At 46.0% G+C, this 27,731-nt stretch overlaps 1 protein-coding gene across 1 annotated transcript in view; it reads right to left on the bottom strand.

The window, feature by feature from the left end:
- The window catches only part of gabrb2b (gamma-aminobutyric acid type A receptor subunit beta2b), an 85,774-nt gene that overhangs the window by 22,905 nt on the left and 35,138 nt on the right, over window positions 1–27,731 (bottom strand). The window contains exon 4 of the mRNA XM_071337300.1: window positions 20,018–20,238. Coding sequence (XP_071193401.1) covers window positions 20,018–20,238 — 221 coding nt within the window. The remainder of the gene's footprint in view (window positions 1–20,017; window positions 20,239–27,731) is intronic.

Below are 27,731 nucleotides of genomic sequence, written 5' to 3' on the forward strand. Positions count from 1 at the left end.
AGGAGACGTGGCTGGAAGCCCACGAAGAAACCCCAAAAATTTCTTGGGGGGGGGCTAAGAGGTGGTGGGCCAAGGGCAGGTAGGAGACCTGCGCCCACTTCTCAGGCTAACCGTGGAGAGCGGGAGTACGGGCAGACACCGTGTTACGCAGTAGAGCGCACGGTGTCTCCTGTACGTGTTCATAGCCCGGTGCGGGTTATTCCACCTCCCCGCACTGGTAGGGCTAGATTGGGCATTGAGCCAGGTGTCATGAAGCCGGCTCAACGCGTCTGGTCTCCAGTGCGTCTCCTCGGGCCGGCATACATGGCACCAGCCTTACGCATGGTGTCCCCGGTTCGCCTACATAGCCCGGTGCGGGTTATTCCACCTCCCCGCACTGGTCGGGCGACGGGGAGCATTCAGCCAGGTAAGGTTGGGCAGGCTCAATGCTCAAGGGAGCCAGTACGCCTGCACGGTCCGGTATTTCCGGCGCCACCTCCCCGCTCCAGCCCAGTACCACCAGTGCCTACACCACGCACCAGGCTTCCAGTGCGTTTCCAGAGCCCTGTTCCTCCTCCACGCACTCTCCCTATGGTGCGTGTCTCCAGCCCAGTGCCTTCAGTTCCGGCACCACGCACTAAGCCACCTGTGCGTCTCCAGAGCCCTGTACACACTGTTCCTTCTCCCCGTACTCGTCCTGATGTGCGTAACCTCAGCCCGGTGCCACCAGTGCCGGTACCACGCACCAGGTCCATAGTGCGTTTTGAGAGTCCAGTGTGCCCTGTCCCTGCTTCCCGCACTAGCCTGAAGGTGCGTGTCCTTAGCCCGGTGCCTCCAGTTCCGGCACCACGCACCAGGCCTACAGTGCGCCTCATCCGGCCAGAGCCATCCGTCTGCCCAGCGCCATCTGAGCCATCCGTCTGCCCAGCGCCATCTGAGCCATCCGTCTCCCCAGCGCCATCTGAGCCATCCGTCTCCCAAGCGCCATCTGAGCCATCCGTCTCCCAAGCGCCATCTGAGCCATCCGTCTCCCCAGCGCCATCTGAGCCATCCGTCTGCCCAGTGCCGTCTGAGTCATCCGTCTGTCCCGAGCAATTAGAGCCGCCCGTCTGTCCCGAGCCGTCAGAGCCGTTAGTCAGTCAGGAGCCGCTAGAGCCATTCGTCAGTCAGGATCTGCCAGAGCCGCCAACCAGACAGGATCTGCCAGAGCCGCCAACCAGACAGGATCTGCCAGAGCCGCCAACCAGACAGGATCTGCCAGAGCCGCCAACCAGACAGGATCTGCCAGAGCCGCCAACCAGACAGGATCTGCCAGAGCCGCCAGCCAGCCATGAGCGTCCAGAGCCGCCAGCCAGCCATGAGCGTCCAGAGCCGCCAGCCAGCCATGAGCGTCCAGAGCCGTCAGCCAGCCATGAGCGTCCAGAGCCGTCAGCCAGCCATGAGCGTCCAGAGCCGTCAGCCAGCCATGAGCGTCCAGAGCCGTCAGCCAGCCATGAGCGTCCAGAGCCGTCAGCCAGCCATGAGCGTCCAGAGCCGTCAGCCAGCCATGAGCGTCCAGAGCCGTCAGCCAGCCATGAGCTGCCCCTCAGCCCAGAGCTGCCATTTATCCAGAACTGTCTCTCTGTCCAGAGCTGTCTCTCTGTCCGGAGCTGCCCTTCAGTCCGGAGTTGCCCCTCTATCCTGAGCTACCTCTCTATCCTGACCAACCTCTCTGTCCTGGGCTATCTCTCTGTCCTGAGCTACCTTATCCCGGTGCTGCCCCTTGTCCCGGTGCTGCCCCTTATCTTAAGGTTACCATTTAAATTAAGTGGGTGTAATATGAGGGTGGTCATTCTAAGGGGGAGACGTAAGCTGGGATTGACTATGGTGGGGTGGGGACCTCGCCCAGAGCCTGAGCCACCACCGTGGTCAGACGCCCACCCAGACCCTCCGCTAGACTTTTGGTGGTGCGTTTGGAGTACGCACCTTGAGGGGGGGGTTATGTCACGTTCCTGACCGGTTTTCTGTTATTTTGTATGTGTTTGACGGTCAGGGCGTGAGTTTGGGTGGGTAGTCTATGTTATGTGTTTCTATGTTTGTTAATGGGTGACCTGATATGGTTCTCAATTAGAGGCAGGTGGTTTTCATTTCCTCTGATTGAGAACCATATTAAGGTAGGTGTTTTCACATTGATTGTTGTGGGTGGTTGTCTCCTGTCTGTGTTTGTCGCGCCACACGGGACTGTTTCGGTTTGTTTGTCAGTTCGGTCTTTTGTGTAGTCATTTTTCCTGTTCGTGAGTTCTTCGTTTTATGTAAGTTCGCATGTCCAGGTCTGTCTACTTCGTTTTGTTATTTTGTTAGTTATTCAAGTTAGTTCGTTTTTTGTCTTGTTAAATAAATAAATTATGTCCTATTCCAACGCTGCATTTTGGTCGAATCCTTGCTCCTCCTCTTCGGATGAAGAGGAGGAGGAAATCCGTTACAGAGAGCTCTGATGCAGTCGGATCATAAGCGTTCTTGTGGAAAGGGAATATATTAGGGAATATATTATTCAAAATAACCTTAGCACATCAAATATGTTAATATGAAAGCAGAATTGCCTTGAGGTCATATGTGAAAGCGTATTCTATGTATGTCAAACGGTAGGCCTAAGCATTCATGCTAGTAATTGTAAAAACTCTGGCTTACAGTCCATCTCTCATATTCTCACTGACACAGAGCCCACTAACAAGACATAGATATCCCAGGGAGGCAAGAGATGAGGGTGATGGTGAGAGAAACTCTTTTCATCTTGTAAATATCTCAGCTGCCAGAATTGGTTGAGTGGGAAGAGTGCCTTAGGTGGAAGTCTACTGGCACAACTCAACGAGAACAAAGAAAATGGATGCCGTGAATACCTTGTGAAGAACTTGTTGAGATCTCGAAGTCAACTTCTCGTGCCCTCTAGTCAGTGTTGTGAAGATAACTTAATGACTGGAAATTAACTTGAAAAACAGAGCTGCATCGTACAGTGGAAAATATTGCAAATAGTTCTCTGCAAATGTGTAGCCTCCTGCAAAAACTGTCTGAAGTGTGTTTTAAATATTTACTGCCTTAATATCCAGATTATTAAAATACATGTCCATTTCTTCTCTTGCAGTGTTCATTTTCACCAGCATTAAAGCTCACTCAGGAAAGTCCTTCAAATGACAAATGGAAATCATATAACCCTGGAAAGGTGTGGAATGGATCTAGTTATAGGCCCAGCTGCCAAACCGCCATTAAACCTGAGCACTATAATTCTTTTAGAGGCCAACTACTGGTAGGCATAAAGAAGGTTGTCCAATCAAAAACGCATATTTTGGCCAATGGGTAAAATAATATGTTAATTGTGTAGATAATCCTCTAAGAAAACCGATGGTTCAAACGTCATGTCTCATAATCGGTCTTAAAAGTGATTGGGTTTTTTACCCTTGCAGATGGCAAAAATGAGGGTGACTAAAGAAAGCAAGTAGTACAGCATCCCGTCAGCTAGGCTGGATGCTATGCGAGAATAAACGCTTTGTGACAGGCTCACTTTCCCGTTGAACTCATCTTTCTTCTCGAATCCACGGGACATAAAACAATAAAAAGGTACGATAGATTTTGAGACATGACATTTTAGTATACACTTTTCATATTAATGAGAATTTCCTGTTCCTTTTAGAAGGCTTCTCACAAAAACAAGGGTATCTCTGTGAAATTTCAATGGAGCACTGAGCGTACAGCAAGCTTTTTATTTTCAAAGCCTTTTACATTCAATTCAGCTCGTGTCATGCTAATTTAGCTTTTTGCGACATGCGGAAATAACTTTGAAGACGAACACCTCACGTGAAATCCTCAGAAGTTGCTGCGAAAAAGCTGCACCGTTCTGTCAACAGAGCCTGGTGTTTATTAACGGATGTATTAGGTCACGAAATCGGACTTTTTGGATATGCTTTTGAACAATTCAGAACATGAATAATCCTATTTGTCTTGGAAAATATATTTTATAGCATAAGGTAGCGAAATTTCATCACCAAAGCGGGTTTTCACCCACTCTGAGCAGAGTAGGTGGACACCCTACATAAAGATCTATAAGTGTGTAGATTAAAATATCCAGTCCATTATGGGGTGACCTGCCATTTCAACTAGTTTCTTGTTATAATGAGGTCATTTTTCAGCCAGTTTTGCCCGCTGAGATGTTAAGCACACTAGTCTGCTAACTCTGATCACATAAACAAACTCACATTTTCCACAGTCTGTGTTTGTGTTTGTACACACTCCTATTTGTAAGCCAAATGTCTGACCTACTGTGATGTTCTTTTAGAAAACACAATGCACTCTGAACGCATATTAATTTGGCTTTTAGGGTTCTGAATACTTGGGTAAACTAAGCCGAGCTTAGTTTACCCAGACTGAGTAGAATACTTTGAGAAATATATTCAAATGGTAACTTTGGAGACTTGTCAAACATTTATGCAAGGTCTTGTGTGACCCAAGGGGGACAGGGCACCTTAAAAGCAAATGACTCTCTGTCTCTGTCTCTGTATACTGGGGGGCTTAAAAAGGGGAACACTCTGACCTGTTGCAACTGGTTCAGAAACCCTGGGAGAGCTCTAGTTTGTGAAATTCAGACTCAAATACTGAATATATTGTATGTTTAAATTATAATTTGGTTGTTTTCAAAATGAGTTATTTAGTGCCAATACAGGGGACTTTTTATATTTGTACAAGAGGCCTGCCAGAGATTGCGTCAATACCATTTCCATCAGCAACAGGAGCATGATTCTACACTCTGTAAGTAAGACAGAATGGTTACTTTGCTTATAACTAGGGACCAGAGTTGTTCTTGATCAGGTTGGTGGTCAGGAGAAACCTCTGGCCGGGAAAAAGTCAATCATCCACACAGAGGGCAGGGCAGTCTTTATCATACTGGAACTGGTCCGAGTCCTACACTGTAATATCAGCCATGAGTGAATAGATAAGGTCAGCGTATTCATCAGGCAGAAGCAGGAACAGAAGGAGTTGATAGCTGGTGAGTTATAGGGAGTCACTCTCTCTGGCTGTGGTCTTGCGTGAGAAGAGAAGGTGGATGCCCACAGTGGGTGCTGCCAGCCAGCCACGGATCTGCACGGCACCATGGGTAATCGTCTAAGCCCACCTGACGACACTGATACATCCCGGCCAGCGGAGAGGCTCAACTTGGAGCCCAATCCTCTGTGGTACAGCGGAGAGATAATCACCGCCTCCCCGCCTCCTTCACACTTGTCCCTCTATATCACCCACCATCGTCCCTAGACTGCAGCCGAGCTGAGGCAAGGTCGATGAATCCTTCAGCTCTGCTCCACCACAGGAGTGAGCACAGGGTACAACACCCTCCATCTCTAAACAAAGTCTGGAGATCTGGGCCAAGAATCACAGTTTGGAGAGCTGCCCAGCCCAGCAAGAATCTACTATAAGTTGGTATCTTGGTCAACCACTAGTTGATTTCAAGTACCAGTAACTGGGCCATCTGGGTGGGCTTGGGCCTTTTGTTCATATTTCCCATTAATCAGAATGACGGGTGTTCTCTCATACCCTATTTCAGGTAGCTACATACAGTGGGGAGAACAAGTATTTGATACACTGCCGATTTTGCAGGTTTTCCTACTTACAAAGCATGTAGAGGTCTGTCATGTTTATCATAGGTACACTTCAACTGTGAGAGACGGAATCTAAAACAAAAATCCAGAAAATTACATTGTATGATTTTTAAGTAATTAATTTGCATTTTATTGCATGACATAAGTATTTGATCACCTACCAACCAGTAAGAATTCCGGCTCTCACAGACCTGTTAGTTTTTCTTTAAGAAGCCCTCCTGTTCTCCACTCATTACCTGTATTAACTGCAACTGTTTGAACTCGTTACCTGTATAAAAGACACCTGTCCACACACTCAATCAAACAGACTCCAACCTCTCCACAATGGCCAAGACCAGAGAGCTGTGTAAGGACATCAGGGATAAATTGTAGACCTGTACAAGGCTGGGATGGGCTACAGGACAATAGGCAAGCAGCTTGGTGAGAAGGCAACAACTGTTGGCACAATTATTAGAAAATGGAAGAAGTTCAAGATGACGGTCAATCACCCTCGGTCTGGGGCTCCATGCAAGATCTCACCTCGTGGGGCATCAATGATCATGAGGAATGTGAGGGATCAGCCCAGAACTACACGGCAGGACCTGGTCAATGACCTGAAGAGAGCTGGGACCACAGTCTCAAAGAAAACCATTAGTAACACACTACGCCGTCATGGATTAAAATCCTGCAGCGCACGCAAGGTCCCCCTGCTCAAGCCAGCGCATGTCCAGGCCCGTCTGAAGTTTGCCAATGACCATCTGGATGATCCAGAGGAGGAATGGGAGAAGGTCATGTGGTCTGATGAGACAAAAATAGAGCTTTTTGGTCTAAACTCCACTCGCCGTGTTTGGAGGAAGAAGAAGGATGAGTACAACCCCAAGAACACCATCCCAACCGTGAAGCATGGAGGTGGAAACATCATTCTTTGGGGATGCTTTTCTGCAAAGGGGACAGGACGACTGCACCGTATTGAGGGGAGGATGGATGGGGCCATGTATCGCGAGATCTTGACCAACAACCTCCTTCCCTCAGTAAGAGCATTGAAGATGGGTCGTGGCTGGGTCTTCCAACATGACAACGACCCGAAACACACAGCCAGGGCAACTAAGGAGTGGCTCCGTAAGAAGCATCTCAAGGTCCTGGAGTGGCCTAGCCAGTCTCCAGACCTGAACCCAATAGAAAATCTTTGGAGGGAGCCGAAAGTCCGTATTGCCCAGCGACAGCCCCGAAACCTGAAGGATCTGGAGAAGGTCTGTATGGAGGAGTGGGCCAAAATCCCTGCTGCAGTGTGTGCAAACCTGGTCAAGAACTACAGGAAACGTATGATCTCTGTAATTGCAAACTAAGGTTTCTGTACCAAATATTAAGTTCTGCTTTTCTGATGTATCAAATACTTATGTCATGCAATAAAATGCAAATTAATTACTTAAAAATCATACAATGTGATTTTCTGGATTTTTGTTTTAGATTCCTTCTCTCAGAGTTGAAGTGTACCTATGATAAAAATTACAGACCTCTACATGCTTTGTAAGTAGGAAAACCTGCAAAATCGGCAGTGTATCAAATACTTGTTCTCCCCACTGTAGTTGGCGGTAGTGAGCAGGTTATTATTAGCTAATTTGCCACAATTTAATATGTATTACCATTGAATTATATGATGTTCTTGAGCACATTCAGGGAGCACACTTATAGTTGTGTTCTTTAAAATAGCACATTTTAGTGAACACATTGTTCATCATCACCGTCCTTCTCTACCAGAGAGATAACAGGCAACTTATTTGAGATCATGAAAGCAGACCAAAGAATGGTTGATTGATGCTCTCACAGTGGTAGCAAAGTGAAAATACTTTTGCATGAGTAAGCGGCTGTCAAACCTACATCATCATGATGAAGGGTTTCAAGTGTAACATTTACATGCCACAGAACATCCCTTTATGGTACCTGTGATGAGCAAACCATCTCATTTCAATACAGTGAACACCTACTGTACTGTATTGTACCTATGTCCGCACTGGACTACACAGTGAGAGGGATTGGGGTCCTGTGAAATAGATCATCAGACAGTGGAGTGTCCCATCAGATAATCCCCCATCAGGGAAACAGAAAACCAGGCCTGCAGATTCTCCATCTGATGTCACTTCGCCTGTCAATTGCCTTTGTTTATTTCTCTCAGATAATGTTGCACTGATCTACAACACTAGAGAAAAGGTTCCAGATATCAATCACAACTTGATACCTTGACCTATCATTAGTCTGATATAAGCACCATCCTGCCAAAATAGATATGGTAAACAGAAGCGAGTATGGCACTGATTTGAGGCCACATACATACCATTTTTAAAAATGTTTTATTTAACCGTTATTGAACTAGGCAAGTCAGTTAAGAACAAATTCTTATTACCAATGATGGCGTACCAAAAAGCAAAAGGCCTCCTGCGGGGACGGGGGCGGGGATTTAAAATAAAATAAATTTAAAATATAGGACAAAACACACATCACGACAAGAGAGACCTAAGACAACAACTTAGCAAGGCAGCAACACATGACAACACAGCATGGTCGCAACATAACATGGAAGCAGCACAAAACATGGTACAAACATTATTGGGCACAGACAACAGCACAACGTGCAAGAAGGTAGAGACAACAATACATCAAAGCAGCCACAACTGTCAGTAAGAGTGTCCATGATTGAGTCTTTGAATGAAGAGATTGAGATAAAACTGTCCAATTTGAGTGTTTGTTGCAGCTCTTCCAGTCGCTAGCAGCAGCGAACTGAAAAGAGGAGCAAACCAGGGATGTGTGTGCTTTGGGAACCTTTAACAGAATGTGACTGGCAGAACGGGTTGTTGTATGTGGAGGATGAGGGCTGCAGTAGATATCTCAGATAGGGGGGAGTGAGGCCTAAGAGGGTTTTATAAATAAGCATCAACCAGTGGGTCTTGCGACGGGTATACAGAGATGACCAGTTTACAGAGTGTTAATCTTATATCGCCTCAAGGGGCTAAGTGAAAGCAGAAAGGTGACGTACAGTACATTCCAAATCAAATCAAATCAAATCAAATTTTATTAGTCACATACACATGGTTAGCAGATGTTAATGCGAGTGTAGCGAAATGCTTGTGCTTCTAGTTCCGACAATGCAGTAATAACCAACAAGTAATCTAACCTAACAATTCCACAACTACTACCTTATACACACACACAAGTGTAAAGGGATAAAGAGTATGTACATAAAGATATATGAATGAGTGGTGGTACAGAACGGCATGGCAAGATGCAGTAGATGGTATAGAGTACGGTATATACATATGAGATGAGTACTGTAGGGTATGTAAACATAAAGTGGCATAGTTTAAAGTGGCTAGTGGTACATGTATTACATTAAGATGGCAAGATGCAGTAGATGATATAGAGTACAGTATATACATATGAGATGGGTAATGTAGGGTATGTAAACATTATATTAAGTGGCATTGTTTAAAGTGGCTAGTGGTACATTTTTACATAATTTCCATCAATTCCCATTTTTAAAGTGGCTGGAGTTGAGTCAGTATGTTGGCAGCGGCCGCTAAATGTTAGTGGTGGCTGTTTAACAGTCTGATGGCCTTGAGATAGAAGCTGTTTTTCAGTCTCTCGGTCCCTGCTTTGATGCACCTGTACTGACCTCGCCTTCTGGATGATAGCGGGGTGAACAGGCAGTGGCTTGGGTGGTTGTTGTCCTTGATGATCTTTATGGCCTTCCTGTGACATCGGGTGGTGTAGGTGTCCTGGAGGGCAGGTAGTTTGCCCCCGGTGATGCGTTCTGCAGACCTCACTACCCTCTGGAGAGCCTTACGGTTGTGGGCGGAGCAGTTGCCGTACCAGGCGGTGATACAGCCCGACAGGATGCTCTCGATTGTGCATCTGTAGAAGTTTGTGAGTGCTTTTGGTGACAAGCCGAATTTCTTCAGCCTCCTGAGGTTGAAGAGGCGCTGCTGCGCCTTCTTCACAACGCTGTCTGTGTGGGTGGACCAATTCAGTTTGTCCGTGATGTGTACACCGAGGAACTTAAAACTTTCCACCTTCTCCACTACTGACCCGTCGATGTGGATAGGGGGGTGCTCCCTCTGCTGTTTCCTGAAGTCCACAATCATCTCCTTTGTTTTGTTGACGTTGAGTGTGAGGTTATTTTCCTGACACCACACTCCGAGGGCCCTCACCTCCTCCCTGTAGGCCGTCTCGTCGTTGTTGGTAATCAAGCCTACCACTGTAGTGTCATCCGCAAACTTGATGATTGAGTTGGAGGCGTGCATGGCCACGCAGTCGTGGGTGAACAGGGAGTACAGGAGAGGGCTCAGAACGCACCCTTGTGGGGCCCCAGTGTTGAGGATCAGCGGGGTGGAGATGTTGTTACCTACCCTCACCACCTGGGGGCGGCCCGTCAGGAAGTCCAGGACCCAGTTGCACAGGGCGGGGTCGAGACCCAGGGTCTCGAGCTTGATGACGAGTTTGGAGGGTACTATGGTGTTAAATGCTGAGCTGTAATCGATGAACAGCATTCTCACATGGGTATTCCTCTTGTCCAGATGGGTTAGGGCAGTGTGCAGTGTGGTTGCGATTGCGTCGTCTGTGGACCTATTGGGTCGGTAAGCAAATTGGAGTGGGTCTAGGGTGTCCGGTAGGGTGGAGGTGATATGGTCCTTGACTAGTCTCTCAAAGCACTTCATGATGACGGAAGTGAGTGCTACGGGGCGGTAGTCGTTTAGCTCAGTTACCTTAGCTTTCTTGGGAACAGGAACAATGGTGGCCCTCTTGAAGCATGTGGGAACAGCAGACTGGGATAAGGATTGATTGAATATGTCCGTAAACACACCAGCCAGCTGGTCTGCGCATGCTCTGAGGACGCGGCTGGGAATGCCGTCTGGGCCTGCAGCCTTGCGAGGGTTAACACGTTTAAATGTTTTACTCACCTCGGCTGCAGTGAAGGAGAGCCCGCAGGTTTTGGTAGGGGGCCGTGTCAGTGGCACTGTATTGTCCTCAAAGCGGGCAAAAAAGTTGTTTAGCCTGTCTGGGAGCAAGACATCCTGGTCCGCGACGGGGCTGGTTTTCTTTTTGTAATCCGTGATTGACTGTAGACCCTGCCACATACCTCTTGTGTCTGAGCTGTTGAATTGCGACTCGATTTTGTCTCTGTACTGTGACTTAGCCTGTTTGATTGCCTTGCGGAGAGAATAGCTACACTGTTTGTATTCGGTCATGCTTCCGGTCACCTTGCCCTGGTTAAAAGCAGTGGTTCGCGCTTTCAGTTTCACGCGAATGCTGCCGTCAATCCACGGTTTCTGGTTTGGGAATGTTTTAATCGTTGCTGTGGGTACGACATCGTCAATGCACTTCCTAATGAACTCGCTCACCGAATCAGCATATTCGTCAATATTGTTGTTGGACGCAATGCGGAACATATTCCAATCCGCGTGATCGAAGCAGTCTTGAAGCGTGGATTCAGATTGGTCGGACCAGCGTTGAACAGACCTGAGCGCGGGAGCTTGTTGTTTTAGTTTCTGTTTGTAGGCTGGAATCAACAAAATGGAGTCGTGGTCAGCTTTTCCGAAAGGGGGGCGGGGGAGCTCTGTTTCTGTATTTGCAGTGGAAGGTAAAGGCCCAGTGCAGTCAAAAACATGATTTCCTGTGTTTTATATATACTGTATTTCCAACATATGAGGATGGAATAAAACTATGAAATTGTGAAAATTATGATAATTCCCTTTTAGTGTAAGTGCTGTTTCAGCCTGTTTTGGTGGGATGGAGTTTTGACCTGCCTGGAGACACCACCAGGTGGTAAATGAGATAATAGACCACTAACCAAGAGAGTTCCAAATCTTTCTGACAATAACAATTTCCCCCTCCCCACTCAGACCCCTCCCAGACAGTCCCAGCTAAAAATTATTGTTGAGAAATTGCTTTTTGCTAAGAAGCTATTTTTGTTTCTTTTTTGCAATTTTAATTGAAAACAATCACTGTAAGGTACTTACTTAATTCTTACCAAGAGATATTGAGATAAACACAGCTGCATTGGACCTGTAACAGGCCAAACTCTCGCATAACACAGAGAGTCTTGTCACAAAGCCAGTTAATATCAATGAAGAAATGGAAAAAAATATATATTGCTTGCTGTTTCAAATTACACACTCCAGACGTTTTGCACCCAGGAGTGGGCATGTTCCTTAAAGCCTCCAAGGTCGAGATGGATGTTCTCTTTCCGCCTGCGGTCACCCTGTCTTTGTCAGCAGTAATTTTCCTTTGATGCATCTTCTGAAGGTTTCTGACTTCCAAGTGTTTAACCAAGGAGCAAATTGCCGGTTACTTGCCAGAAACTTTCTGATCTCTGTGTCAAGATGGATTCAATGGGGTAGAACTTAAGCAAGCGCCTTTGGCACAGTCTACAAAGGAATGTGTACAGATACAGTACAGTGGTAGGCCAGTGGTGTGTGTGTGTGTGTGTGTGTGTGTGTGTGTGTGTGTGTGTGTGTGTGTGTGTGTGTGTGTGTGTGTGTGTGTGTGTGTGTGTGTGTGTGTGTGTGTGTGTGTGTGTGTGTGTGTGTGTGTGTGTGTGTGTGTGCATGTTTTGTGTGTCTCTGTGAATATTTGTTTTAAGTATTAATTTTAAGTATCATTTTCACGTTTCCAACATAACCCTCGGTTGCTTGGTTACTGACTTGCTTATGATAGTCCATTGTATTCAATGATGACTTCCACTTCTGAGTTAAATCCTTTGGTGACTGTAGAGTCCAATCATAGCCCTGTGCCGCTGGCTTGCAAGGGTCTGATTAAGGGCTCCCGGTGCATTCACTCCTGCCCCATCACCAGACACCCCAACTCAGCCAGACTTTAGTCCGGTTTCCGGTTGATGGCTTCACCGAGGTCAGAAGTGGATACCCAGCGCAAAATAAGTTATTTAAAGTGCCGCTGAGGGTGCGCAATCCCCAACAGCACTACTTCACTGCAGGAAGGTGAAATTCCAGTGGCAAGGACGGCCAGTATCTTCCACAGCTGCAGGAGGCTGCCGGAACACCAGTCTGTCGGCGTCTGCCTACCGCGCGTCGCCAGCACGCTGCTTTTCTCTCAGGGTGTGCTTCCCTTTGTCCTACCAGACTAACCCACAAGGCAGCGGGATAGTGGTTGATGGCTACTAGGACATGTCCACACAGATGCATCTCTGGGGCCAACTGCTGCTCCGAGATCCCCTGCCAGTTAGCCTGGAGTTTCAAGACAACCAGTTAACGTGTGCCGCCACCAGGAGGCCCGACAGGAGTCTTGGTCATTGAGAGGCTTTGTACCGGCAAGGGGAGACTTGTGCATGAAGCTGCTCTCCAATTCACCACGAGGGCTAGCCGGCGGCAGCGAGCTGTAAGCAAGAGTACGTAAGCAACTAGTAAGCGGACATACAACTAACCTCTACCTAGGCACTACAGCACTAGACACGTCACATGCACCCTGCGGTTGCCGGCTGGTTACTGACTACAAGCGGTGCCAACTGAGCCCCATATGGCTGTCCACCTACTGTGACCTCAAATGCCAGATGGCGCGATGGGACACTGGCACAGGCTCAGTGTACTCAGTGTACATACAGTGTGGGATCTCACTAGGATCCAGAACCCCACTGGAGCTTCAGAAGTTTGAGGTCAGAGCAGAGGCCTCAAGGAGGAGGAGGGACCAGGGTCGTAGGGGAAAGAGAGAGAGAACAAACAGATCCATCCACACGTCCCATCAGCCTACTTGTACTGCTGTCTGTTCTAGTTTCACACACAGGCATCAGCATGTCTCCCCTGGACATATTTTCACACGATATTGAGGACATTGTGTGTGGTCACCTTGGGTTTCCTACTGCTGGTCTGTTCTGATGACTGTTTGTGACATGGGTTAATGTTATTTCTCATGGATAGACAACACAAACGTGTCCAATGCCAAAGCATCCTTCCCCATTCTATGAGAGCAAAGACATCATTATTACAGATGTAGGATCTTAATTTGAGCCAAAATCCTGCAGCAACAGGACATGTGAAGTATGATGTGGAATATAATTAATGGACATTTTTGTAGTCTGAAATGTCAAAGTTGAAATTACAAACTTCTGACGCCTTTTTAAAACTCAAATACACTACAAATTTTAGGAAAGTGCTCCTGCAACAGGACAGTCAAATTACGATCCTACACCTGTAACATCTGTTTATGAAAGAACAAAATAAATTCTGAATTCAAATCAAATCAAATGTTATTTCTCAAACGCGCCGAATGCAAGCCCTTAACCAACAATGCAGTTTTAAGAAAAATACCCCCCAAAAATTAAGCAATAAAAGTAACAAATAATTAAAGAGCAGCAGTAAATAACAAAAGCGAGGCTATATAGAGGGGGTACCGGTACAGAGTCAATGTGAAGGGAGCACCGGTTAGTCAAGGTAATTGAGGTAATATGCACATGTAGGTTGAGTTATTCAAGTGGCTATGAATAGAAAATAACAGAGAGTAGCCGCAGCGTAAAAGGAGGGGGGGGGGGGGGGGGGGTCAATACAACTAGTCTGGGTAGCCATTTGAATAGATGTTCAGGAGTCATATGGATTGGGGATAGAAGCTCTTAAGAAACCTGTTGGACCTAGACTTCGCACTCTGGTACCATTTGCCGTGCGGTAGCAGAGAGAACAGTCTATGACTAGGGTGGCTGGAGCATTCCTCTGACACCGCCTGGTATAGAGGTCCTGTATGGCAGGAAGCTTGGCCCCAGTGATGTACTGGGCCGTAAGCACTACCCTCTGTAGTGCCTTGCGGTCGGAGGCCGAGCAGTTGCCATACCAGACAGTGATGCAACTAGACAGGATGCTCTCGATGGTGCAGCTGTAGAACCTTTTGAGGATCTGAGGACCCATGCCAAATCTTTTCAGTCTCCTGAGGGGGAATAGGTTTTGTCGTGCCCTCTTCACGACTGTCTTGGTGTGCTTGGACCATGTTAGTTTGTTGGTGATGTGGACGCCAAGGAACTTGAAACTCTGGGGGCGTGCTCAGTCCTCCTTTTCCTGTAGTCCACAATCATTTGTCCTTTGTCTTGATCACGTTGAGGGAGAGGTTGTTGTCCTTGCGCCACACAGTCAGGTCTCTGACCTCCTCCTTATAGGCTGTCTCGTCGTTGTCGGTGATCAGACCTACCACTGTTGAGATTGCATCATCTGCGGATCTGTTAGGGCGGTATGCAAATTGGAGTGGATCTAGGGTTTCTGGGATAATGGTGTTGATGTGAGCCATGACCAGCCTTTCAAAGCACATAATGGCTACAGACGTGAGTGCTACTGGTCGGTAGTCATTTAGGCAGGTTACCTTAGTGTTCTTGGGCACAGGGACTATGGTGGTCTGCTTGAAACATGTCGGTATTACAGACAGGTAGAGGTTGGAAATGTCAGTGAAGACACTTGCCAGTCGGTCAGCGCATGCTTGGAGTACATGTCCTGGTAATCCGTCTGGCCCTGCGGCCTTGTGAATGTGGCCCTGTTTAAAGGTCTTACTCACATCGGCTGCGGAGAGCGTGATGTCCGGAACAGCTGATGCTCTCATGCATGTTTCAGGGGTACTTGCCTCGAAGCAAGCATAGAAGTAATGTATCTCGTCTGGTAGGCTCTTGTCACTGGGCAGCTCTCGGCTGTGCTTCCTTTGTAATCTATAATAGTTTGCAAGACCTGCCGCACTTGGTGCTGGTGATTCTCTGATCCACCTCTACACAGACGACACCATTCTGTATGCTTCTGGCCCTTCTTTGGACACTGTGCAAGTGTGGTCTCCAACTGCTCTTAAAGGCAAGTAAAACTAAATGCATGCTCTTCAACCGATCGCTGCCTGCACCTGCCCGCCCGTCCAGAGTATGTGGACAACTACAAATACCTAGGTGTCTGGTTACACTCTAAACTCTCCTTCCAAACCCACATTAAGCATCTCCAATCCAAAATTAAATCTAGAATCGGCTTCCTATTTCGCAACAAAGCATCCTTCACTCATGCTGCCAAACACACCCTCGTAAAACGATCCTACCGATCCTCGACTTCGGCGATGTCATTTATAAAATAGCCTCCGACACTCTACTCAACAAATTGGATGCAGTCTATCACAGTGCCATCCGTTTTGTCACCAAAGCCCCATATCCTACCCACCACTGCGACCTGTATGCACTCGTTGGCTGGCCCTCGCTTCATACTCGTCGCCAAACCGACTGGCTCCAGGTCATCTACAAGTCTTTGCTAGGTAAAACCCCACCTTATCTCAGTTCACTTGTCACCATAGCAGCACCCACCCGCAGCATGCACTCCAGCAGGTATATTTCACTGGTCACCCCAAAGCCAATTCCTCCTTTGGCCACCTTTCCTTCCAGTTCTCTGCTGCCAATGACTGGAACGAACTGCAAAAATCGCTGAAGCTGGAGACTCTAATCTCCCTCACTAACTTCAAGCACCAGCTGTCAGAGCAGCTCACAGATCATTGCACGTACATAGCCCATCTGAAAATAGTCCATCCAACTACCTCATCCCCAAACTGTATTTATTTAAATATTTTTGCTCCTTTGCACCCCAGTATCTCTACTTGCACATTCATCTTCTGCACATCTATAACTCCAGTGTTAATGCTAAATTGTAATTATTTCGCCTCTATGGCCTATTTATTGCCTTACCTCCCGAATCTTACTACATTTGCACACACTGTACATAGGTTTTTCTATTGTGTTATTGACTGTACGTTTGTTTATCGCATGTGTAACACTGTGTTGCTGTTTTTGTCTCACTGCTTTGCTTTATCTTGGCCAGGTCGCAGTTGTAAATGAGAACTTGTTCTCAACTGGCCTATCTGGTTAAATAAAGGTGAAATAAAGTTTAAATAAATAAAAAATCCCGGAACATATTCCAGTCTGTGGTAGCAAAACAGTCCTGTAGCTTAGCATCTGCTTCATATGACCACTTTTTTATTGACAGAGTCACTAGTGCTTCCTGCTTAAATATTTGCTTGTAAGTAGGAATCAGTAGGGTAGAATTATGGTCAAATCTGCCAAATGGAGGGCGAGGAAGTGCTTTGTAAGCGTCTCTGTGAGTGGAGTGAAGGTGGTCTAGAGTTGTTTTCCCTCTGGTTGCATATTTAACATGCTGGTAGAAATGAGGTAAAGCGGATTTAAGTTTCCTTGCATTAAAGTCCCTGGCCACTAGAAGCACTGCCTCTGGATGAGCGTTTTCCTGATTGCTTATGGCTCATTGAGTGCGGTCTTAGTGCCAGCATCATGTGGTGATAAATAGACAGCTACGAAGAATATAGATTAAAACTCTATTAACATTTTCACTGTGCATTCTGTCATCTTCTAAGGAGTGAGAGAGAGTTCTATTTTACCTCAAGTCACCTCCGGTGCTGGGTACATGCAGTGCTAGCAGTACTATCAATTCTCCATATTTTCTCTCTATACTTCTTTTGTTTTTCTTGGACTATTGTGCTTTGTGCTCCTCTGCAGTGACTCAGACAACAGCTACTTGAACAAAGAGCAATCATATTCTAAATCACAGACTGTACTGTAGCTGATCGAAGCTTGTACAAACTTACAGAAAGGCACTTTCCTTAACTTTGCAAATTCTGTTGTTTTCTCTTTTCAATGACTTTCCTTTGAAAACTCAATGAGCATCTTTATTGTTGAGTTGGAGCTATATAAATGCCTTTGAAGAAGTGAATTTCAATTTTCAATATCAATCCAGGCTGCAAGTTATATCGGTAGCAAAAACCATGTCTCTGAATGTCAACAAAAGGTGCCTCATGAAAACACACTGGAGCACAAAAGCCTGTGGTGTTCTCTTTGTAATCACTCTGCAGGCGAATTGGCAGCTCAATGGCGAATAAATTAGTTTGACCAATTTGAAAATGTAGAATATTTGTGCACAGTGGCTGCATCAGCGATCAGGAAACACTAGACTTACTGAATCCAATTAAGATTCCAATTAAAGAGGCAGTGAGCAGTTGAAACAATAACAAAGCATGCTTCCCACCCCTGTTTTGGGAAAAAACTGAGGGATGGGGCTGGGCTGTCTCGGCTGGAGACAGCCTAGCTCGGCAGGGCTAGGCTATCTCAAGCCGAACGCATACGCAGACTTGAAACTCAGAGTTGTCTGTATTGCGGTATGGCCGGTCATTTTGTGTCTACCTGTCCCTTCAAGGGCCCTATCTCATTCGTTGGAGTGATGGGTTTTAAAGATACTTGTTCTTCTCCCCTTACTCGCCCCCCTCTCCATGCCACCCTGCTGTGGGGCAACCAGTCCAAGTCTCTCCAGGTACTCATCGACTCGGGGGCCGATGTAAGTCTCACGGATGTTACCCTGGTGTCCGAGCTGGGCATCCCCACTCAACCCCTCTCCATTCCCATGGGTGTTAGAGCACTGGACGGGCACTCTATAGGCCGGGTCACCCACCAGATCACCCCCGTCAACCTACGAGTATCAGGGTACCACAGCGAGACGATCCAATTCCTGCTTGTTGAGTCTCCGCAGGTGCCCGTGGTATTGGGATTGTCTTGGCTCCAGAGACACAATCCCTCCAATGACTGGGCTACTGGTGCCATCGTGGGCTGGAGCCCGTCCTGCCACACTCATTGCCTGAAGTCAGCTCTGCCTGCCCCGGGTTGTCTTCCTGGGGACTTGGAAATTGCCCCGGACCTCTCCTCATGCTCCGCAGAGAACCAGGACCTCCAGGAAGGTTTCAGTAAGGCCTGAGCCACTTCGCTTCCGCAGCACCGACCGGTATCCAAGAAGGTCAAGCCTGAGGCACTGGCACACCGCTATAGTGCCGCGGCTACACCCCCGGAAGACAAAACCTTTCCCCCCCGCTCCAAGATCATTAGCCCCTCTGCTGTTTGTCCTCTGTTGCTCCGTACCCTCCGTATTTTCCCTACATTTTCTGTGTCTACAGTCAAAACCATGTCTGACTGCCCCTTGTCTTCTGTTTGTAGGCCCATCCCTCCCCCCGTGTCATCGATGGCCAGCCAACGTACACGGTGAGACGCCTCCTGAGGGTTCGACCACGGGGCAGGGGTTTCTAGTACCTGGTTGACTGGGAGGGTTATGGCCCGGAGGAGAGGTGCTGGGTCCCCGCTAAAGACATCTTGGACCCAGCCCTCATCGCTGACTTTCACTACCGGCACCCCAGTCAACCAGGTATCCGCCCAGGCATCCACCTGGCGTCCCTGGGGGGGGGGGGGGGGGGGGGTACTGTCAAGCCCTGATCTGTTTCACCTGTACTTGTGCTTGACTGCCCCCCTCCAGGTGTCACCCATCTTCCCCACTTATCCTCTGGGTTTTTATACCTGTGTTTTCTGTCTGTCTGTGCCAGTTCGTCAAGCTTACCAACGTTTGTCCTGTCCGCTCCTGTCTTTCCCCAGCCTCTCTTTTCTCGTCCTCCTGGTTTTTGACTCTTGCCTGTGCTGACCCTGTACCCGCCCGCCTGACCACTCTTCCTGAGCCTGCCTGCCGTCCTGTACCTTTGCTCCACCTCTGGATTATCAACCCCTGCCTGCATTGACCTGTCGTTTACCTGCCCCTGTTACAATAAACATTTTTACTTCACACAGTCTGTATTTGGGTCTTAACTTGATACCTGATAGCTTTAGTAGTAGTGCTGCATGTAATCAGGAAGTAAGATGGGATATAGGATAGTAGAGGACAAGGTTTGCAGTTCCCTCTTGTCTGATAGGACTAGTCAGTTCAGTGAGAGATCAGATAGAGAGATTATTCTGGACCCTCGAAAGGCTAATAACTTGAAGCTATCTAGCCTCAGCAATAATGTGGCTTCTATGGTCGACGCATGTAATAATCAATTAATCACTCCATGAAACAATCGTCGAATTGCTCATTGTTGCAGAGGAATTAGATAACGTGGCATGTCAAACGCTAAGCCAACAACACATAGTGATCAAAGTGCGGGGGGTGGGAGTACGTATAGGTGTGTGTTTGTGTGTGTTTGTTTGTGTGTGTTGTGTGTGTGTAGGGCGGGGGGGAGATGGAAGCTGGAGATACAGCGGACCACCCAACAATCTGACATCCAATCTGACCAACCCTCAAACAGGCTTTTCAGTTGACAGATGCTGTTGTCTAGAGAATCCTGTCATTTGTTAAGATGAATCTGGGGAAAATTCAAGGATATGGACCATACGCTCTCATACGGTTGGCTAGTTAGACGGATGCCTATGATCGATGACTAAGTCAACCAGCTCACTAGGTTGCCTTCATTGGTTAGAGTTAGGCTTGTTAATGGTGTGATTTTGTACATGGTTTTGTTACATACTGGGGTGGGAAGATAGAAAAGCCATATCCCTAAATTCATTTCAGATATCTGCGTAATTCTCCTAAGTAATGTCAAGTCATTAAAAAAAAAGATGTATTATGAAACATTACAAACATTACCTCAGGCTATAGAGCACGGTTCCATCTGGATGGAGTCGAATCATTCTGTTTTTCACTGTGACACCATGGACAAAAGACTTCTTGTCATTTAGGAAGTAGGTGTCTGGGACCCACAGCTGATCCGCTACCCGGTTATCCAGGGTGAGATTGAGGGGAATCTCCGAGTAGGATAACCGCTTGTCTCGCCAAGCTTGCTGGAAATACATAGTCAATGTATAGTCCTGGAGGTGAGAGAGAGGGAGGGAGAGAGAGAGAGAGAAGGAGAGAGAAGGAGAGAGAGAGAGAGAGAGAGAGAGAGAGAGAGAGAGAGAGAGAGAGAGAGAGAGAGAGAGAGAGAGAGAGAGAGAGAGAGAGAGAGAGAGAGAGAGAGAGAGAGAGAGAGAGAGAGAGAGAGAGAGAGAGAGAGAGAGAGAGAGAGAGAGAGAGAGAGAGAGAGAGAGAAAGAGAGAGAGAGAGAGAAAGAGAAAGACATATAGATTACTGGGGCCCAGGGATCAGGATGTTAACTCTAGAACAAAACTGCCATTTGACTAAATGTGTTCAAAGATCTTCCCACTACCTTTCAGATCACTTTCAATATTACATGATGTTAACTTAAAAGCAGAGGGATCATGTCAGGTAAAGGGTGACTAAGTGGTTTAGGGAGGAGAGAGAGTGTACATATACATGATCAAATACAAATCCTAGAATCAACTATTAAAGACTACCAGAACCCATTGGATTCTCCAATTACCTTGAATGAGTTACAGGACAAAATAAAAACCCTCAAACCCAAAAAGGCCTGTGGTGTTGATGGTATCCTTAATGAAATGATCAAATATACAGACAACAAATTCCAATTGGCTATACTAAAACTCTTTAACATCGTCCTTAGCTCTGGCATCTTCCCCAATATTTGGAACCAAGGACTGATCACCCCAATCCACAAAAGTGGAGACAAATTTGACCCCAATAACTACCGTGGAATATGCGTCAACAGTAACCTTGGGAAAATACTCTGCATTATCATTAACAGCAGACTCGTACATTTCCTCAATGAAAACAATGTACTGAGCAAATGTCAAATTGGCTTTTTACCAAATTACCGTACAACAGACCATGTATTCACCCTACACACCCTAATTGACAACCAAACAAACCAAAACAAAGGCAAAGTCTTCTCATGCTTTGTTGATTTCAAAAAAGCCTTCGACTCAATTTGGCATGAGGGTCTGCTATACAAATTGATGGAAAGTGGTGTTGGGGGTAAAACATACGACATTATAAAATCCATGTACACAAACAACAAGTGTGCGGTTAAAATTGGCAAAAAACACACACATTTCTTCACACAGGGTCGTGGGGTGAGACAGGGATGCAGCTTAAGCCCCACCCTCTTCAACATATATATCAACGAATTGGCGCGGGCACTAGAACAGTCTGCAGCACCCGGTCTCACCCTACTAGAATCCGAAGTCAAATGTCTACTGTTTGCTGATGATCTGGTGCTTCTGTCACCAACCAAGGAGGGCCTACAGCAGCACCTAGATCTTCTGCACAGATTCTGTCAGACCTGGGCCCTGACAGTAAATCTCAGTAAGACCAAAATAATGGTGTTCCAAAAAAGGTCCAGTCACCAGGACCACAAATTCCATCTAGACACCGTTGCCCTAGAGCACACAAAAAACTATACATACCTCGGCCTAAACATCAGCACCACAGGTAACTTCCACAAAGCTGTGAACGATCTGAGAGACAAGGCAAGAAGGGCCTTCTATGCCATCAAAAGGAACATAAATTTCAACATACCAATTAGGATCTGGCTAAAAATACTTGAATCAGTCATAGAGCCCATTGCCCTTTATGGTTGTGAGGTCTGGGGTCCGCTCACCAACCAAGATTTCACAAAATGGGACAAACACCAAATTGAGACTCTGCATGCAGAATTCTGCAAAAATATCCTCCGTGTACAACGTAGAACACCAAATAATGCATGCAGAGCAGAATTAGGCCGATACCCACTAATTATCAAAATCCAGAAAAGAGCCGTTAAATTCTACAACCACCTAAAAGGAAGCGATTCCCAAACCTTCCATAACAAAGCCATCACCTACAGAGAGATGAACCTGGAGAAGAGTCCCCTAAGCAAGCTGGTCCTAGGGCTCTGTTCACAAACACAAACACACCCCACAGAGCCCCAGGACAACAGCACAATTAGACCCAACCAAATCATGAGAAAACAAAAAGATAATTACTTGACACATTGGAAAGAATTAACAAAAAAACAGAGCAAACTAGAATGCTATTTGGCCCTAAACAGAGAGTACACAGTGGCAGAATACCTGACCACTGTGACTGACCCAAACTTAAGGAAAGCTTTGACTATGTACAGACTCAGTGAGCATAGCCTTGCTATTGAGAAAGGCCGCCGTAGGCAGACATGGCTCTCAAGAGAAGACAGGCTATGTGCACACTGCCCACAAAATGAGGTGGAAACTGAGCTGCACTTCCTAACCTCCTGCCCAATGTATGACCATATTAGAGAGACATATTTCCCTCAGATTACACAGATCCACAAAGAATTCAAAAACAAATCCAATTTTGATAAACTCCCATATCTACTGGGTGAAATTCCACAGTGTGCCATCACAGCAGCAAGATTTGTGACCTGTTGCCACAAGAAAAGGGCAACCAGTGAAGAACAAACACCACTGTAAATACAACCCATATTTATGTTTATTTATTTTAACTTGTGTGCTTTAACCATTTGTACATTGTTACAACACTGCATATATATAATATGACATTTGTAATGTCTTTATTGTTTTGAAACTTCTGTATGTGTAATGTTTACTGTTCATTTTTATTGTTTATTTGACTTTTGTATATTACCTACCTCACTTGCTTTGGCAATGTTAACACATGTTTCCCATGCCAATAAAGCCCCTTGAATTGAATTGAATTGAATTGAATTGAGTGAGAGAGGGAGGAGTGAGAGGGAGAGAGAGAGGAGAGGGGAAAGAGAGAGGAAGAAGAGAGTGGGAGGAGAGAGTGTGTATGAACCAGGGGAGAATCATTCAAGTTAACTCGACATGAGTTGTGTCTTTAGTGGCCTGTGACCATGACTCTTTGACAGAATTATAGACCTCTCTGTGACCCTCAAAACATTTATTTTAGCAATACATTAATATTGGTTTTCAATGTTGTCTGCAACGGCATAGTACTACTGCAAACCTGCATAACAAATTCCACCATGTCCAAATAAAAAAAGCATGTTTTGATTTCAGTAGCAAGAGCCTAAAGTTTCAGACCATCCCTTGGCATTGTGCATTCTCATCAAATGTAGTCAAATAGACGGCTTTGCCTAAAAGCTGACTGCACTGCATTGTAAAACAAGGTTTAAGCAAAAAATTTGTTTATATACATTATATATACAAAAGTATGTGGACACCCCTTCAAATTAGTAGATTTGACTATTTCAGCCACACCCGTTGCTGACTGGTGTATAAAATCGAGCACACAGCCATTCAATCTCCATAGACAAACTTTGGCAGTAGAATGACCTTACTGAAGAGCTCAGTCACTTTCAACGTGGCACCGTCATTGTATGGCACCTTTCCAACAAGTCAGTTCTTCAAATTTCTGCCCTGCTAGAGTTGCCCCGGTCAACTGTAACCGTCGAGTGCTGAAGCCTGTAGCGCGTAAAACATCGTCTGTCTTCGGTTGCAACACTCACTACCGAGTTTCAAACTGCCTCTGGAAGCAACGTCAGCACTATGGTATGTCTACTGTACATCTGTGTACCATATTGCATATTGCATATTGCATATTGTACATATTGCATCATCAACAAGTTTAATAGAAAAACAAGCTCAAAAATATGCCCCCACATTATATATATTGACTACTTCAGGTTTTTAACATCCTCAGTAACTTAGCCTAGTCCTGACTCCTCATACGCAAGTTTACTGAGTTATGAGTTAATGCAAATGATGAACAATATTCTCCATTAAAACAACATTTGACAAAATTAGAGCTGAAGAGCCCTTTGCATTTCAGTTGAATAATCATGTGTGGGGTTAGTCAAGGAGCGTTGCAAAATGGTCAGAGTGAATTTGGAACAAACCAACACCCTGCTCCTGCCACGTTAACAATAAGAAGCACAGCAATCCATCCATCCATGAAAAATAAACTTGGGGAGACTTTCTGTCTCGGGGCACTTTTGTCACGACTGGCTCATCTTCTCCCAACACAGGATCTCAGGCTGAGCATTCATTTTCCATATGCCTGTTGGTTGCGAATATGATGACATCTCTATATCTACTGGGCTAAATGGACTGACTGGGAAGGGGGGCTTGAAAGCAAAGATTGTGCCGGTGAACTATCGTCACGTGACTCACGCCCAGCATTTCCCTCCATTTCTCCCCACATTGACTCAGTGTTTTGCTGCAAAGTTTGTTCCTAACATGTTTGCTGCCCAAACTATGTTATCGCTAGTCCTGTATCGCTAGTCCTGTATCGCTAGTCCTGTATCGCTAGTCCTGTAAAACATTGTGTATTTTAACATTGAAAGAACAAATGAGTCTGGTTATTATTATCATCGTTTTTTTATGTTTGTCATTCCTTTTCCGGAAAATGTTTTCATTGTTTATCGTAAATCCCCTATTTATATTGAGTAACGTGTCCATTGTTGGTCATTGTTATGTCAATTGAGTAATAGTATTGCATTCGAGGTGTGTTAACACTGTCTATTGAAAATACTAAAACCTGTTCTAGGTGTTAATGGTTTATGCTAGGTTAGGGCAGATATTTGTATCATTCAGGGGTGCTGCTTATTACAGAACTCTGACAGAATATATGCATCTACTCAGCTGTGTGAGTTGGGTGTTTTGCCATCATTTCCCTGCATTTGTATATTTTGTTGATAACCTCTGTATCCAGTTTCATCATCTCCTGCACGGTTAAATAAATACAGCCTATTTGTGTACCTGATCCTCTGATTCAGCTGCTGCTCCAAGCCAAACTAACCTGTCTTGTCTGGTCCTTTAATAACAAGGGGCCAAACTAACCAGTCTGCCCGGTCCTATATTAACAAGGGGCCAAACTAACCAGTCTGCCCGGTCCTATATTAACAAGGGGCCAAACTAACCAGTCTGCCTGGTCAGGGGCCAAAGGTAAGTAAGGGATGGAGACACTGGTGAGTCTGCTGATGGCTGGTGGCGGTTGAGGATAACATACAATACTGTACTAAACAGGCCACTGCACGTGCAGCCTCCCAACACTTGAAATAAATCCCAGTTGATCAGACATTATGTAGTTTGTGAAGACTCCATGGCAGCAAAGCCCAGCACATGTTGTTAGGCATGCGAGTGAACGCAGCGAGAGATATTACATTTCCCTCTCCACTCATCAATACACACTAGCATCTAATCAAATCAAATGTTATTTGTCACATGCGCCAAATACAACAGGTGTAGACCTTACAGTGAAATGCTTACTTACAAGCTTTTAACCAACAATGCAGTTTTAAGAAAAATAAGTGTTAAGTAAAAAATTACAAATAAAAATAACAAATAATTAAAGAGCAGCAGTAAAATAACAGTAGCAAGGCTCTATACAGGGGGTACCAGTACAGAGTCAATGTGCGGGGGCAAAGGTCAGTCGAGGTACTTGAGGTAATATGTACATGTAGGTAGAGTTAAAGTGACAATGCATAGATATTAAACAGAGAGTAGCAGCAGCGTAAAAGAGGGGGTGTGGGGGGACAATGCAAATAGTCCAGGTAGCCATTTGATTAGCAGTTCAGGAGTCTTATGGCTTGGGGGTTGAAGCTGTTAAGCTGTTAAGAAGGCATTTGCACCTAGGTACTCCACTATCGCTTACCGTGCGGTAGAAGAGAGAATAGTCTATGACTAGCGTGGCTGGAGTCTTTGACAATTTTTAGGGCCTTCCTCTGATACTGCCTGGTATAGAGGTTCTGGATGGCAGGAAGCTTGGCCCCAGTGATGTACTGGGTCGTACGCACTACCCTCTGTAGTGCCTTGCGGTCGGAGGCCGAGCTGTTGCCATACCAGGCAGTGATGCAACCAGTCAGGATGCTCTCGATGGTGCAGCTGTAGAACTTTTTGAGGATCTGAGGACGCATGCCAAATCTTTTCAGTCTCCTGAGGTGGAATAGGCTTTGTCGTGACCTCTTCACGACTGTCTTGGTGTGTTTGGACCATGATAGTTTGTTGGTGATGTGGACACCAAGGAGCTTGAAGCTCTCAATCTGCTCAACTACAGCCCTATTGATGAGAATGGGGACGTGCTCAGTCCTCCTTTTCATGTAGTCCACAATCATCTCTTTTGTCTTGATTACGTTGAGGGATAGGTTGTAATCCTGGCACCACACAACCAGGTCTCTGACCTCCTCCCTGTAGGCTGTCTCATCATTGTCGGTGATCACTGTTGTGTTGTCGGCAAACTTAATGATGGTGTTTGAGTCGTGCTCTTTGCTATGATCTATTAAATATCAGGCATGGTGTTCTTCTCTCTTTCTGATGAGAAAGTCTCTTGAAGTATGAACTCTCCCTTTTGGATTTGACTAGACTGATCTATCATATCAATCAGTCTGTGGTCCATGTACTCTACAGACAACACATCACAGTGAGATATTGTGAGACACGGGCTATGTATTGGCTCTAGTGTCTGCACTGTACCACAGTACCATGTTCAGTGTTACAATATTAGCAAAATAACTTGTTAACACATTATTAGTACTTTCTATGAAGACCCTGCAATAGAAGTGATAGAAGATGGAATGAACAGGCATTGTGTGTTTGAAGCAGGCTGGCTTACAGCAGCAGTATTCACATCATTATGACATCTCCTGCAATATGGAGGCTGGTGTGAGCTATTAGATAATCACTGTAGGCATTTCCTGCAATACACTGCATCTCTACACACTACTTCACCCAGCTGTCAAAACTTTGGACAGACCCCACATTTGAATAAAGAGTGCATTATGGCTGTGGCTTGTTAGGCTGAGGGATAAAGAGTCCCCCTTGTCATCCCATTGCTGTTATTGTATGGAAACAGTGTTACCTGAGAGAGGAGGCTTGCTTGGCATGATGATCCCGATGTGCCGCTGATGCAAATTTACTGGGACTGTAGTAAAACATGGAGCTCCTCAAAGGAGTGGTACAGCCTCCATCTCTCTGGAGCAGTGTTACAGCCTCTTTCTCTCTGGATGAGTGTTACAGCCTCCATCTCTTTGGAGGAGTGTTACAGCCTCCATCTCTCTGGAGGGAAGGAGTGTTATAGCCTCCATCTCTCTGGAGGGAAGGAGTGTTATAGCCTCCATCTTTCTGGAGGAGAGGAGTGTTATAGCATCTATCTTTCTGGAGGAGAGGAGTGTTTTAGCCTCCATCTTTCTGGAGGAGAGGAGTGTTTTAGCCTCCATCTTTCTGGAGGAGAGGAGTGTTTTAGCCTCCATCTTTCTGGAGGAGAGGAGTGTTATAGCTTCCATCTTTCTGGAGGAGAGGAGTGTTATAGCCTCCATCTCTCTAGAGGAGAGGAGTGTTATAGCCTCCATCTCTCTGGAGGAGATGAGTGTTATAGCCTCCATCTCTCTGGAGGAGAGGAGTGTTATAGCCTCCATCTCTCTGGAGGAGAGGAGTGTTATAGCATCCATCTTTCTGGAGGAGAGGAGTGTTTTAGCCTCCATCTTTCTGGAGGAGAGGAGTTTCTAGCC

This window comes from Salvelinus alpinus, chromosome 13 (genome assembly GCF_045679555.1).
Source record: "Salvelinus alpinus chromosome 13, SLU_Salpinus.1, whole genome shotgun sequence".
Classification (NCBI taxonomy): domain Eukaryota; kingdom Metazoa; phylum Chordata; class Actinopteri; order Salmoniformes; family Salmonidae; genus Salvelinus; species Salvelinus alpinus.